Source organism: Bipolaris zeicola, assembly GCF_000523435.1.
Source record: "Bipolaris zeicola 26-R-13 unplaced genomic scaffold scaffold_131, whole genome shotgun sequence".
NCBI lineage: Eukaryota > Fungi > Ascomycota > Dothideomycetes > Pleosporales > Pleosporaceae > Bipolaris > Bipolaris zeicola.
This window is the reverse complement of record NW_006912180.1, coordinates 41,439-54,971: the sequence shown is the minus strand read 5'-3', so window position 1 is coordinate 54,971 and position 13,533 is coordinate 41,439. Positions and strand designations below refer to the sequence as shown.

General features: G+C 50.2%; 6 protein-coding genes across 6 annotated transcripts; 3 read left to right on the top strand and 3 right to left on the bottom strand.

Moving 5' to 3' along the window:
• Nucleotides 1-1,708: 1,708 nt before the first annotated feature.
• On the bottom strand, nt 1,709-2,879 carry COCCADRAFT_101692 (uncharacterized protein; the record flags this gene model as incomplete). Its single annotated transcript, XM_007716231.1, has 4 exons — nt 1,709-2,051; nt 2,107-2,330; nt 2,390-2,683; nt 2,844-2,879. The coding sequence occupies 4 exons, from the start codon at nt 2,877-2,879 to the stop codon at nt 1,709-1,711; spliced, it is 897 nt and encodes a 298-aa protein (XP_007714421.1).
• A 385-nt stretch (nt 2,880-3,264) lies between these two features.
• COCCADRAFT_38596 (uncharacterized protein) lies at nt 3,265-3,978 on the top strand (the record flags this gene model as incomplete). Its single annotated transcript, XM_007716230.1, has 1 exon — nt 3,265-3,978. The coding sequence occupies one exon, from the start codon at nt 3,265-3,267 to the stop codon at nt 3,976-3,978; it is 714 nt and encodes a 237-aa protein (XP_007714420.1).
• An 883-nt stretch (nt 3,979-4,861) lies between these two features.
• Nucleotides 4,862-6,225, top strand: COCCADRAFT_101660 (uncharacterized protein; the record flags this gene model as incomplete). The annotated part of the gene is made up of 2 exons (XM_007716229.1): nt 4,862-5,464; nt 5,512-6,225. The coding sequence occupies 2 exons, from the start codon at nt 4,862-4,864 to the stop codon at nt 6,223-6,225; spliced, it is 1,317 nt and encodes a 438-aa protein (XP_007714419.1).
• Nucleotides 6,226-7,065: 840 nt separating this feature from the next.
• On the top strand, nt 7,066-8,707 carry COCCADRAFT_38594 (uncharacterized protein; the record flags this gene model as incomplete). Its single annotated transcript, XM_007716228.1, has 3 exons — nt 7,066-7,228; nt 7,305-7,711; nt 7,763-8,707. The coding sequence occupies 3 exons, from the start codon at nt 7,066-7,068 to the stop codon at nt 8,705-8,707; spliced, it is 1,515 nt and encodes a 504-aa protein (XP_007714418.1).
• Nucleotides 8,708-8,770: 63 nt separating this feature from the next.
• COCCADRAFT_27965 (uncharacterized protein) lies at nt 8,771-10,062 on the bottom strand (the record flags this gene model as incomplete). The annotated part of the gene is made up of 2 exons (XM_007716210.1): nt 8,771-9,771; nt 9,861-10,062. 2 exons carry the CDS (start codon nt 10,060-10,062, stop codon nt 8,771-8,773), a joined length of 1,203 nt encoding a protein of 400 aa, XP_007714400.1.
• A 518-nt stretch (nt 10,063-10,580) lies between these two features.
• COCCADRAFT_101703 (uncharacterized protein) lies at nt 10,581-12,637 on the bottom strand (the record flags this gene model as incomplete). The annotated part of the gene is made up of 5 exons (XM_007716227.1): nt 10,581-11,106; nt 11,166-11,434; nt 11,486-11,949; nt 12,005-12,514; nt 12,604-12,637. The coding sequence occupies 5 exons, from the start codon at nt 12,635-12,637 to the stop codon at nt 10,581-10,583; spliced, it is 1,803 nt and encodes a 600-aa protein (XP_007714417.1).
• Nucleotides 12,638-13,533: the final 896 nt, after the last annotated feature.

Below are 13,533 nucleotides of genomic sequence, written 5' to 3'. Positions count from 1 at the left end.
AAAAGAACCCCTGTAAACTCACCAATGCCTTCACTTGGAATTGTCAACGATTTTAAAACATTAAGGATATCATAATATTGCATGAGCATAAATCGTTGAACGCAAACCGCAATTACTTAAATCACCATCGTCCAATCGTCTTCCGCCCCAAAACCACCAACCCCTCATCACCTGTTGTTCCTCTCCTCCAAATCCTTCTCCTTGGGGTCACCGATACCGTCCTCATTGATGGCAAACAAGCAATCGCTCTCAGGCAAACACGGGCTGTCATAGATCTTGCAGACACGCGTCTCTCCTCTACCCTTCCTCAAGCTGAGACGGGTCGTACTTGCGTGTGCAATAATGTTTCCTCCAATAGGCTTCTTTGGGTCTGGGTTAAACATGGCGCTTGGCCCACCGTCGACCTGCGCAACGACTTGGTTCGTGATGATGACGGCGATTCCAAACTCGTCCGCAAGCCGTTGTAAGGTGCGCATGAACTTGGCCAAGTGCGTTTGTCTTGCAGAGAGCTCTCCACGTCCTGCAAAGTCTGTACGATATAATGCGGTGGCAGAGTCGACGACCAGCAACGAAAAGCGTGTCTCGGTCATCATTTGCGCGGCCTGGTTGAGGAGCTCCAGCTGATGGTCAGAGTTGTATGCGCGAGCATACGCAACGTTGTCGAGAACCTCTTCGCCCGAAAGTCCGAACCGATTTGCAACGGCCAAACATCGGACTGGTCGGAAAGTGCCCTCGGTGTCAATGTATAGACATTTGCCTTCTCCGCCTCCCATATCGAAAGGCAACTGGCAGGTGACAGCCAGAGTGTGGCAGATCTGACTTTTCCCTGTTCGGAATTCGCCAAATATCTCTGTGATGGAGCCCGTCTCAATGCCTCCTGCAAGGAGAGTGTCCAGCTGCTTCGATCCGGTTGTAATGGATATTAGTTCGCTTCTGCGCGAATGCATCTCCGTGGCGGTGGTAAAGCCCATAGGTACAAGTTTCGACGCTGAATCCGTTAGCAACAGGTACCTGAGGCGGTACTTTGAGCCATACCCTCAGCTAGTAACTTGGACGCCTTTTGTTCTGATATACCCTTGATCTGTTCGAGCGTTCGTCGCGGCCTGGTAAGCGTTAGTGGCGGAGCAGGATGTGACACAGTGCCCAACGTACGTGTAAGCAATGGATTCCACTGTGTTGAAACCTCCCTCGACTACTAGTTTGATATCGCGTGCCGTGAGTCCATTGACACCCTGAATTACTGTCAGCATCCACCAAGGTACGAAGAATGATTTGGGGCCTACCTCAAGCGCAGAAACGGGCGTTGGGGCACCAGGGCCGCCCATCGTGCTGTCGTCATACTGCTCCTCTTCGTTGCTCATCTTGGCAAGTTGTCGAGTATAGGTATTTCAGAAATGTAGTGGCAAGTGGAAGAATCCAAGTTGTGAAATTGTGTGAACGTGCAAGTCTAAATGCTTGAAAGGGAAGGACGAGTGGCGAGCGGGCACGGAATGTCGTCGCGTCTCACTAGCGCTGAACGCGCACTCACATGACCCGAAGAAATTGCCACACGCCAGGCTTCCACGGCTTTGCCTGGCACTACACAACAACACTGCACAATGTGTCACGCTCCACTGGTCACGTGTCCATATGTCTTATTCTTATTCTCAATTCTCTATGTATTCATGGTATCATTGTACTCTAAACCCTCTGGCAAAATTCAACAGACCTACTCGTCGTCGCCAAAGAACACCTTGACGGGCAGCCAGGCGTCTCCGCAAACCTTGAAGCGCTCAGGCAGCGAGCTAATCTCCTTCATCTCCTCATCGGTCAACTCCCAGCCATCAAGCTCAAAGTTGCCCATGATGCGAGATGCTGTGACAGACTTGGGGATGACGCTGGTGCCGCGCTGGAGACCCCACATCAGCAGGACCTGCTGGACAGACTTTCCTTTGCTCTCGGCAAGCTTCTTGAGCTTCTCGTTCTTGTACAGAGGAGAGTCGGTGGAGCCAAGGCATGAGTAGGCGGTGCAGTGGATGCCCTTCTCCTTGCAGTAGTCGAGGAGCTTGGGCCTGCATCAGTTGTCAGTCTTTGTATCATTATATGATGTGAGTGAGTGTAGCTTACGAGGGGTTGTTGGGGTGGAGCTCGATCTGGTTAACAGCAGGCGTGATCTTGAACCGGGAGTCGGCGAAGAGCTTCTCGAGATTCTTGATAGCGAAGTTGGAGACACCGATGTTCTTCACGCGGCCAGATTCAGGCAGCTTCTGCATCTCAGCCCAGGTGTCCTTGAAGTCCCAGTCGGGGTAGTGCTTCTTCAGGTCATCTGGGTCGGTCGACGAGGGCCAGTGCTATGAGTTGTTAGCATTTTACCTTATTGGAAACCGTGATTGCACAGGAATAAACATACCATGAGGTAGAGATCGACGTAGTCGAGGCCAAGGCTGCTCAGCGAGCTGTTGATGCCTTCTTCGACGCGCTTGTGCCATGGGTTGTCGAGCTTGGTGGTGACCCAGATCTCCTCACGGGGAACACCAGAGTCCTTGATACCCTGGCCGACTTCCTTCTCGTTGCCATATGCAAGTGCAGTGTCAATGTGACGGTAGCCGCCCTGGAGAGCAGCCTTGACAGCTTCACGGACCTCACCAGGCTTTGACTGCCAGGTTCCGAGGCCAACAGCAGGAATCTTTGCGCCAGTGTTGAGCTGTAACCAATTAGTTTCTGTTTGACTGGCATTGGCTCATGCATAGGTGAGAGGTTGAATGACTTCAGCTCTTCAACCCAATCGTAGGGCGATTGCGATGTCTAGAGAAGATACATTCTCTGGTATGGCTGATGCGGGTGGGGGTTACAGATGCACTTACCGTAAAGCTCTCCTTTGTCCAGTTCTTGGGTGCCATTCTTGCTAGAGTACGGAGCATAAGATTGGGAAATGTAAAGTTTGTAGTGTAGGAAGGATGGGAATTGGAAGAAAGTGAAATCTTTTGAATGGCGGCGCAAGTGGAGGGGCAACGCGTCGTGTAACACCCCTCCTACGTCAGTCTCAACATTCATCCACCTTGCAAGGGCATGTCCCGAGCACAAATAAGCACCGGCATAAATGCTCCACGTATCAGCGCCTGACTTGTCCGCGGATGGAGCAAAGCTGGTGGGGAACCACTCGTTGGCGCTAGTGCGAATGCGGTATCCTTTCCAGCCTCGCTGTCCCGACACCAAATCTGTGGGTTTGAGGAACCACTGCGCCGCTCTCAACAACCTGCGCTAGCCATATGCGTGTGGATCGGAATGTCTTCAGGGTTCGTCAGTGGTGGCAATGCCGGGGAGGAAGTGCAACGCGACGATGAGTGGAAAAGAGCGCAGCAGGAAATTGAAGATGCCAGACGTGCCAAAGCCGAGCTAGCAAAGCAGCACGACGGCAAGAGTCTGTACGAAGTCTTGCAGGCCAACAAGGACAAGAAGCAAGCCGAGTTTGAGGAGAAAGCGCGCTACAAGCTCCATGTCGCCCTTGACGACGAGGAAGCCGACTATCTGGATTCAATCCTTGAGAAGAAGCGCCTGGAAGAAGCCAACGTCAAGAAAGAAACTACTGAGCAGCTGGATCTATTCCGACGGCAGCGTGAAGAGGCGGAGAGAAAGGCGCGTGGGCTTGAGGAGGAGAGTGCAGAGCCGACACAGGAGCATGGTGCCGACCAGTGGGCAGTTGCTGGAAAGAAGAGGAAGAAGGGGCCTGAAACCGGACTACTCAAGGGCGTGAAGCTGAGGAAATCGAGTTCCGTCCCAGAGGAGCAGAAGCCTGCTGAGAAATCACAATCGACGACAGAGACAACCCAGCAAAAATCAACAAACATTCCTTCCCAGGCAAATACCAAGGTCAACACCACAAGTTCCGCAAAACTACCTGTCGCCAATGTACAGCCCTCAACAAATGCGTCTGCGTCCAAGACAGGAAATGCACTTTCACTCGGGCTGGGCTACACCTCTTCCGACGATGAGGACTAGTTCCTCTGTCAGCTGTGCTGTAAGTTTGGGCTTCTAGTATCAACAAAATATGGAGCTCATTCCAGTCGTCCTATTTGGAGTTGCTACATTTCCAATGTCGCCCTCTTGAGAACCGTATAGCTGGCAATGGAAAAGCAAATCAACAAGACAGTGTGGTTTTCGAGAAGAAAACACATACAAATGCCAGATCGGGAGATTGACAAGAATACATTCAAGTCGAAATGCAGTTGGTTTACGCAAAAGCAGCTAGATGGGTAATAGCCCGGCTAAAGTACATACTTGGTATGTATTTCCATGACGCTGATGTGGCTCATGGGAGCAAAGTTTCTAGAAGCAAATGTACCACTCGTGTACTTATTCTTACTTTCTGGTAAATCTGCTCGGTCTTTGGGAAATTCACAATCATCAGGTGCAATAGATGTGTTGGTCTTGCAACCAATACAAAAGGGCTGGCGGCGTGTTGATTCCAAGGCTCCATACCAGGTCTCTCGCACACAACATCCAAAAGCATCCTACCATGCATGATAATCCAACTTCCCATTTAGAAATCTATTCCCCATTCAACTCTCCCAAACCGTTGTTGCAAAAAAAAACAATTCCTTTACCCACCTAAGACGCTTTGGCCATGATGTCACGACAGGGATGTTCTCGGCCGTGCTTACTTGCCTCCTTCGTAGTACGTATCTATTCGCAGCGATACTGATGCAACGACACAGCCCCAAGTACCATCTCAACCCGTCACTAGCCATCTAAACCAAGACTCCTTCCCGATTTGAAAACTTGCTGAGTCAGAGTACAGCTGCGAGAAATGACACTGTGATCACTTACGCACCTTGATCTACCAAAAACCGTGTTCGCGACGCGTTTACATTTGCAACAAAATATGGCGCATCCATCTGGGTCGAACGAGGCCTCACCTCTGCTTGGCGATGATAGTAGTAGGACGTCTGTTGCTGCAGACCAAGGAGGCTCACAGGAAGAGCCCGAAACAATGAATATGCGGTCAATCTTCAAGATCGCAGCGGCAATGTACTCATTCGCCACACTCGGGTTATTCAACTCATCCATTGGTGCTGTCCTCCCTTTGCTGTCGCAATACTACAACCTCAGCGACATCCAAGTGTCTTCTATATTTCTGGCTGGACCCATTGGATACGTATTCGCCGCGCAATTCAGTGATGCCGTACACTACCGGTTTGGGCAGCGGGGTATCGCTTTTGCGGGGCCCCTCCTGCAAGTCGCTGCCACTGCCATGGTAGCAGCGCATCCGGGCTTCGGGGTGATACTGGTAGCGTTTGCGTTTCAGGGTCTGGGGACTGGATTGCTCGATGGGAGTTGGTGCGCGTGGGCGGGGAGCATGAAGAAGGCGAATACGATTTCTGGGTTGTTGCATGGGAGTTATTCTGTTGGTGCGGCATTGGGTCCTCTGCTCTTGACTATGTTGACTGCTAGGCATCGGGATTGGTGGACTTGGTATTCGATTCTGGTAAGTGGACTATGAGATGTTTTCGATAATATACTAACTGGGTGAAGGCTGGAGCGTGCGCATTGTCATTCATAGTCCAGGTCGCTGCTTTCTTACACGAGAGCGCATCTGTCTACCGCCAGAGCAAGCAGTCAAAGTTGTCTGACTCCAAGGTTGACCTCAGAGAAATATTCAAGCACCCAGCTACTTGGCTCTGTGCAGCCTTCTTCCTCACCTACGTTGGCGTAGAAACTTCCATCTCTGGGTGGGTAGTTTCATTCATGCTTCGTGAGCGACATGCGAGTGATTATATAGCTGGTCTCTCTTCCTCGGGCTACTGGATAGGTATGGCTATTGGGCGGTTAGTTCTGGGATTCGCCACGGATAGGATGGGTGTACGACGCGCGACCACCCTTTACTTCCTCTCTGCTATCGTTTTTGAAGCTCTGTTTGCAGCTTTCACATCTCTGGAGGCCTCTATAATTTTCATGACGGCAACTGGCTTCGTTCACGGTCCGTTGTTTCCCTCTGGAGTTGTGGTGTTGACGAGATTGTTGCCAGCAGAGCTACACGTCGCAGCTGTCTCCTTTGTTGCATCTCTGGGTCAAATTGGAGGCGCGGTTTTGCCCTTTGCCATCGGTGCCGTGGTGCAAGGTCTGGGTATTGGAGTTTTTCGATTCGCAATTCTCGTTGAGACATTGGTGGCATTGTTGGTATGGTTTGCCTTTGCGAGACTCCGTCCGGCGCTCCTTCCCATATCTGCGGCACATACCCAGGACTGAATGTAGACTGCTCTGTATCAAGTAGCATGTTTTCAGCTATGATACGCGCCTCGGAAGGCCAATGGTCTGAGTTGACTAGCTCATTGAATATAAGTGATTGTGTGGTTTGGAGTATCGTTCTCAGCTAAATTTTGCAAGATACCAGACGGAAGGGACATCGTCATCTAGTGTTCAAAGTGGTGTACGTAAGAGAGAAGTCTCTATTGAGAAAGAGCATGCGCTACTACACTGCATGCATACACAAAACGGCAAGTTGTTCCTTCGCCGTCCAAATCCCACAAGGAACAATCTCAAGTCTGTTCTTCCGTGGCTATCCCCGCTGTATCCATCTCAACCTGATGTACATAGTTCCCCGTAATTTCGTAGTGCTAAAAAAAAAGTTCAGACATGTAACCGTCATAATCTGTTTAAAAATCCAACTGCGTACACAAAATATCTTTCTCAAATAGGAGTGACTCTTTATCATGAGATCCACATATACTAGCCAGAGAGCATGCTTTACCATAAGACTTTTTGAAATAGATGAAGCGCTGAATCAACTCGATTATTCATAGAAACAAAAGCTCTCGTATAGAACCCTACGCTTCAATCCTATGCTCAAAAAGTTCTCCACACATTCCGAACATGCTAGGCTCCACCAGGTCAGCCTACATTACCCGGGACTGAGCGGATTGGCCCAAAACCTTATGCTCTGCCGTCATCCCACCACATATTAGGCAGGTAACGAGCCACCCAGTCGAAAATAACAAACAAAACCCCCTCAGAGTCGCTGGCTCAAAAAAACCTAAAGGGGGCCCCTCAACCTCTCATAGTCTAAGCAACGCAACGAAGGCTTCCAAAATGCTCATCTTCCCTGTCCTCACAACGTTCCTCCTCGCCGCACCATCAGCAGCAGAAAACCCACCAAGCAGTGCAAATGCAGCGTGCTCCCGTTTAAAACACCGGTTTCCGGAGCACACTTTTCTCCCTGGCACACAAGGCTACGCATACGAAACGCATTCGCGTACGTCTCCATTTCCTCTTCCTTCGTGAAAATGTCACCCATAAGCATGTCTTTTACTGACGGCATACATATGTAGCATATTGGTCAGCAACCACCTACAGCACCCCATCCTGTGTCTTTGTACCCCAAAATGCAGACCAAGTCTCGTACGCAGTTGCTACTGTGACGCTCACGCAGGCGAAGGTGGCGGTGCGTGGAGGGGGGCATATGCCGATTCCCGGGTCAAATGGTATAGATGGGGCTGGTGTGTTGGTGGCATTGTCCAATTTGACGGGGTTGGCGTTATCGTATGATCAATCTATTGTATCTGTTGGTCCGGGAAATCGTTGGAGAGATGTATATGCATATCTCCAGCCGTTTGGGCTTGCGGCTGTGGGGGGTCGCGTGGGGCATGTTGGGGTGCCGGGCTTGTTGCTTGGAGGGGGGATATCGTTTTTTGCCTCCGAGTATGGGTTTGCGTCGGATAATGTGGTTGGGTATCAGGTAAGTTCTATCACTCTCATTTTTCTTTTCCATATTGCTGACGGGAATAAGTGTGTTTTGGCTAGCGGTCGCATCATCGAAGTAACAGCTACAAATGCCTACGCTGATATCTTCTGGGCCTTGCGCGGTGGCGGTAACTCCTTTTGCATTGTTACGAGATTCGATCTGCGGCCGGTACAAGGAAGTCATGTACACGTCGGCATTGCACAGTTTAAACAATCCCAAGCAAACGGCTATCTAGACGGCGTGTATAATTTTGGAAAATACGGCGGACCGTCTGATGCCAAAGCAGCCATTATTCCGACCATTGTCACTGTGCCGGCCGCAAACATAACCGTGTACGCAGCTGCAAAGTTCTACAACTCCCAGACGGATAATCCAAGGGTTTTCGAGAACTTCACCGCCCCCAGGCTCGTTCCTGTGGCCGATTCCTACACCCTGCAGCCGCTATCCGACTACATCGCGCTAACAGATTCGTTGCAACCTCTCGGGTTACGCCAGACATTCCGCACCTTATCTATAGTTGTCGACCGGGAAGCCATTCAGATCATACACGACACCTTCACTTCCCTCGTGTACTCGGATTTAGCCAGGATTCCCAACCTTCAGGCTTCGGTCACGTTTCAGCCCATCACAAAGGACTTCCTCGCTCACAGCGCTAAGAACGGGGGTAATCCCCAGGGAATCGATGTCGATGAGGCGCCGTATTTTTGGGTAGTCGAGAATTTTACGTGGGGCGCTGCGGAAGATGATGGCGTTGTATATGCGGCGGCGGACAGGATTACAGCGAGTATTAATAGTCTTCTCCGTGAAAAGTCGTTAGCAGCACGGTATTTGTATATGAATGATGCAGGGAAGGGGCAGCCGGTATTTGAAAGCTATCCTGCTGCTAATTTGTTGAGGTTGCAGTCAATTCGTGCAAAGTATGATCCGCTAAGGATTTATACGGATTTGATGCCTGGGGGATGGAAAGTAGCTCATGCGAATATTGGATAAGTAAAAAAAAAACTTTACTACTAGATTTTTAATATCAGACAAAAACTTCCCATAAATCCCCCCTCAGCGATCCTTATCCTCGTCCTTGCCCGGCCAAACAATATCCCCCCTCCACACCGCCCTCGCACACGCCACAGCCGCAACAATCCAAACCACGACCAGCAAAGCCGTCATAACACTGCCGAGCCAAAGAACCGGCTGACTCTCCATCTCCCTCCCCAACGCACTCGTCGCAAGCGCAAACCCAACATTCGGAAAGATGAACGCCCACCACGCGAGGCTAAACGGGATTTTAGCCCAGGCACTCAGATTCGCCACGAGGGCAAGACCAAACAGCCAAACGGCAAACACGTAGACGAAGACGGAGGAGAAGAAGGCCAGGATACTGAGGATTTCTGGTGCCAAGGGGTGTCTGGCGAGGTAAGTCTGGGTATACGGCTCATGCAGGGCGATTCCCCTCGCCATACCCACGAGCGCCACAACCGTGTACGCGCAACTTCCCACAGGGATGAACATTGCGGGTCTGGCCCGTGGCGGGGGTAAGCCGCGTTCGAGGAGGGAAGAGATGTAGAGGGTGATTGCGACGAGACTGATGCACCAGCCGAATCCTTGGTATGCGACTCCGGATACCACAATGGACATGTGGCGCTGTGCTGGCTGGGTTGCTACGATGAGCGATGCCAGCGTGCCGGTTAGCATGCAGGAGTATCCTGCGAGGAAGATCGCGGGTGAGAAGGGAATGGGGGTGTTTGTGCGGAGGAGGTGGTAGTACTGTAGTATTGCGCCTACTAGGGATACGGCTGCGTAGATCCAGTAGAGGACGTGGATTAGAGATAGGAGACCGGGGGTGCCTGGACCGTGGGTTATGGCGAGGGTTTGTACGCCGCCGATTAAGACGCAGATGGATAGGGTGAAGGCGGGTGTGAAGAGGGATTCTGGGGGTAGGGAGAAGGCGGAGTGGAAGTGGCGGGTGTGCAGGTGGTAGCGGAAGAGGGATAGGAGGGTGAAGAGGAGGAAGAGGAAGAGGGTGGTTAGGTAGAGAGTGAGGGAGATGTGGTATTGGCCTTTTTTTTGAGAGTGTTAGTAATTTTCCTCTTTTTCTCCCTGCATTTTTTTTCTCAAATGGGGGGAGGATGGGAGGGATTGTACTTACCTTTGAATTGATGTGGTGCCTCTCCAATAGCGACGGCGAGACCCCCCGTGCTCATTGTACATAGGAACCAAGCGAATGTGAAATGTTTTACTCTTTGGCGTAGACCTGGTTTACGTTTTTCAGGTTCCCGTTGCTCTTGTGTGATTGTTTCGGGTTTCGGTGTTGATGCCATTGCGATGTCGGCGCTTGTGGACGACGACATGGTCCGGCTGTATATCGAGATTGATGGGTGGAGAAAGAGAGAAGAATGAAAGTATATCTGCCAAGTACAGTTTTTTTAAGGCCCCCTAGGTTGCTTCTAAAAACATGATGAACTTGATGCCAACAATCTCGTGCGTGATGAAGGATGTCAGCACGAATTGAGGTTTTGACAGTTGTGAGCAAGATCTCGTAGTCCTGGGTACGATACTAGTAAAGTAAATCCTAGCCGATTAGCAGGAATTACACCAGGTTTCTCCAGATAATCCGAGAGCTTGCGTACCTGTTTTTAGTGCATATAAGGAACAAATAGCGGGATGGCAGAAAGTCTGGGGAAAAACCCTGGCTGCCGATGGCCCCTAAAATCTTATCCCCGGTGGTGCTTCTACTTTTCGTATTCCCGGTACCTATAGTACGCCACCCCTCACAGCCGGTAAGGTGGAAATCCCTGTCAAAAACACACTAACAAGCAGGATGAACATTTTCTGAAATTCTAACAGCCATTTCATGACGAAATGGTTTTCATGCAACTTGCTGAATCTTGTCCTTTGCAAGTTGCTTAGTCTGTCTAGCCCTCCATTTGATATCACCAGGCTGCGGCCAGCGATAATTCACCGGCGACTCACCACCCACAAAAATACACGTATCATACAACAAACCACCGCACAGCGCGCCGCTAACAGATGCACCCCAGCAGCCATATGCCCAGTAGCCTGTAGAAAAAGCATCCTTGTATCCGACCCAGTATGCCACGAGACGAGGCCCAAGGTCACGCGCCGGTGAAATGCCCAAGCCGGTGTTGTATCCGAGACCAATCATGGTTACCATTCCGGTGAGACCAACGATGAAGGCAGTCATTCCTTGGCCTGGAGGAGAGTTTTGGTCGTCTCCCAGGGCGAAAACGACACATACGAAGATGGCCATGTAGATGAAGTCATTGAAGAAGCCAGTTGCAGTAGAGTAGATGGGTCCTTTGGGGAAGAGAGCCTTTCCCGTCATATCGAGCGTGAGACCGGGATCTACTTCGTGGATGGCGTCATGGTAGACTCTGTTATACATGTTAATTAGTTTGTCGACCAAATTCAAATAAGAGCAATTTAGACTTACGCATATGCGACGGCTCCAGCGGCAAGACCAGCTAATAGTTGCATGCAGATGTAGACGATAGCCATCTTCCAGGGGAAACCACGAAATACCGAAAGTGATATGGATACTGTTGGACTGAGGTGGGATCCACTGACTCCTCCGCCCAGATAGATACCTATCATAACTGCGAATCCCCATCCCCAGGCTTGTGTCTCAAAGCTACCAGTGCTCTGTTGAGATGTAGCAACAGACAAGTTTACGCATAGCCCAATTAAGAGGTATATGAACGTCTGTGAGTTGTCAATAAAGCAAATATTTGTTTGACAAGAAGGCAGACATACTGCAAGAAACTCTGCCGGAGCTTGCGGGTACTTTGCTCGGAATCTAGCAATAGGGTTGCGGTATTGGTTATAAAACTCCCTTTCTTCCTCTTCTTTCTGTCGTTGGGTTTCTTTTTCTTCTTCTTTGGTTTGACTAGTTTGACTAGTTTCGTTTGTGGCCCGTTCTTGAAGCGGCGGAAGACCGTCCTGGAGACCAAAGTGTTGCTGGTGTCCACCTCCATCGGCATATCCCAATCCGTGCTCATTGACTGGAGCACGTGTTTGGCCATCGTGGTGCTCGTGGGAGCGGGAGTCTTGATTGTGATTCAAGCCGAGTACTTGGTTGGCTTCACTTGTCGGCACACGTTTTACGTTGACTCTGCGGCCATTGACTACAGTCTGAAATCTGTCTGGGTTTCCTTGACTGTTGGTGTTGTTTCCGGCGTTCAAAGTCTCCTGGGAATCTTCTGAATCTTCTTCTAAACCTATACACGCTCTAGTTAGGGTAGCTGTGGTTTGCAAAAAAGAGCGAAATCTTACCTTTTCCACCCCCAAAGTCAAGGCCGTCCTGCCGTGAGACACCATCGTCCTCGTCGATTTTGTACAAAGATTTACGCAAATCCCCTCGTCCCCACCACATGCCACGACGAACTGTGCGTGGAAGAGGAGCACCCAAACCAAAGACTGGTTTCTGTTTCTGCTCGTTATACCATGGATTCAGGGTGAAGTAATCGTTGTCAACATCGACAACTTGCTGTTGCTTCTTCTCTGGGCGTCGAGGAGGCTCTTGTCTGACATTTTCGCGAGTTGCAGTATTTGAAGGCGTATTCCTGATGCTGCCCATAGGCGCCGTGCTGGTTGCGGTAGTATTGGTGCGAGCATTCGGCGGTCTGGACATCAAATGAACAGTATCAGGTCTTCCTATGCTCGGTGCATCGGAACGACCGCGATGTAGAACTGTCGAGGCAAGGGATCTCGTTGTCGGTTGTCTCGATTCATTTGTCAGATTGGTGGGTCGTTGAGATGCAGATTCCTCTGGTTGTTGTTGTGCTATTGAAAACTAGGGTGTTAGTTGTCTGAAAAAAAAATTCCAAAGGCTCCTGTCTTGATTGAATCAAAGACATTGATGGATTACTTACTGTTTCCTGGCAAACCAGATTGTTGATGCGACATGGTGTAACTCAGCTGCTATTCTATGTTGCAAAGGTGAGTACGGTCAGATCGACCTTATATTCAGATTACGTTGAGCCTAGGATTCACACAGACAACAGCCATATGACTAAATGGGAAATGGTGGTGCTGCTATTCATGCATGGGAAAGTGAAGAATTGCATGTGCTACGTCACTGGCAGGGAAGCTTTTTGCCTAGTCCGCCCATGTCGCCGGTATTTCCGAGAGTTACCCACGGCTCAGAGACATGTGTGCCAATCGTCTTGGATGATATTCATAATGAGTGGGTAGAGCCGAACAAGAGCCTCAATTCTCGATACATATTGACTGATAAGGCAATCCTCATCTCGATCCTGAGGCGTTGCGGCTAGTTGTGGCGCTGTACAGATCACAAGTTGGACGGACATCGGCATGGTCAAGTGGAGCTTGTTGGCCTGCACTCGTCAGAATGTGCACGCATGAGAAAATCAAGACTTGGTGTGTCGCGTGATGTTCACACTGCGACAGAAGATGGTACATATACACGGGCAGCATACGAGCAGATGTATGCAAAACGCCATCGGCATTTGATGCAGAACATCAGCACATAGCAGTCGCCGGTCCTTAGTCACCGTCTGCAAGCCAAGCCGACGAATGTGCATAACAACGGTACAGCAAATAGAGGCTCCACTTTGACTAGCGCATCAGTGTGGAGACGCGGTCATAATTGCTTTACTTGGCCGATGGATAGTGTCCACGGAGACTGCTACATTCCCATGGATATAAGGGTACACTCAAAACCCATATGCTACAATACCAAGGCTCAATGGTCCCGTAGGATCCCATATCGGGGTATTACTATGCGCAACGAATAACTCCGACATTAATGCCACAGGATGGCGTACTGAGCAAACTTGGGT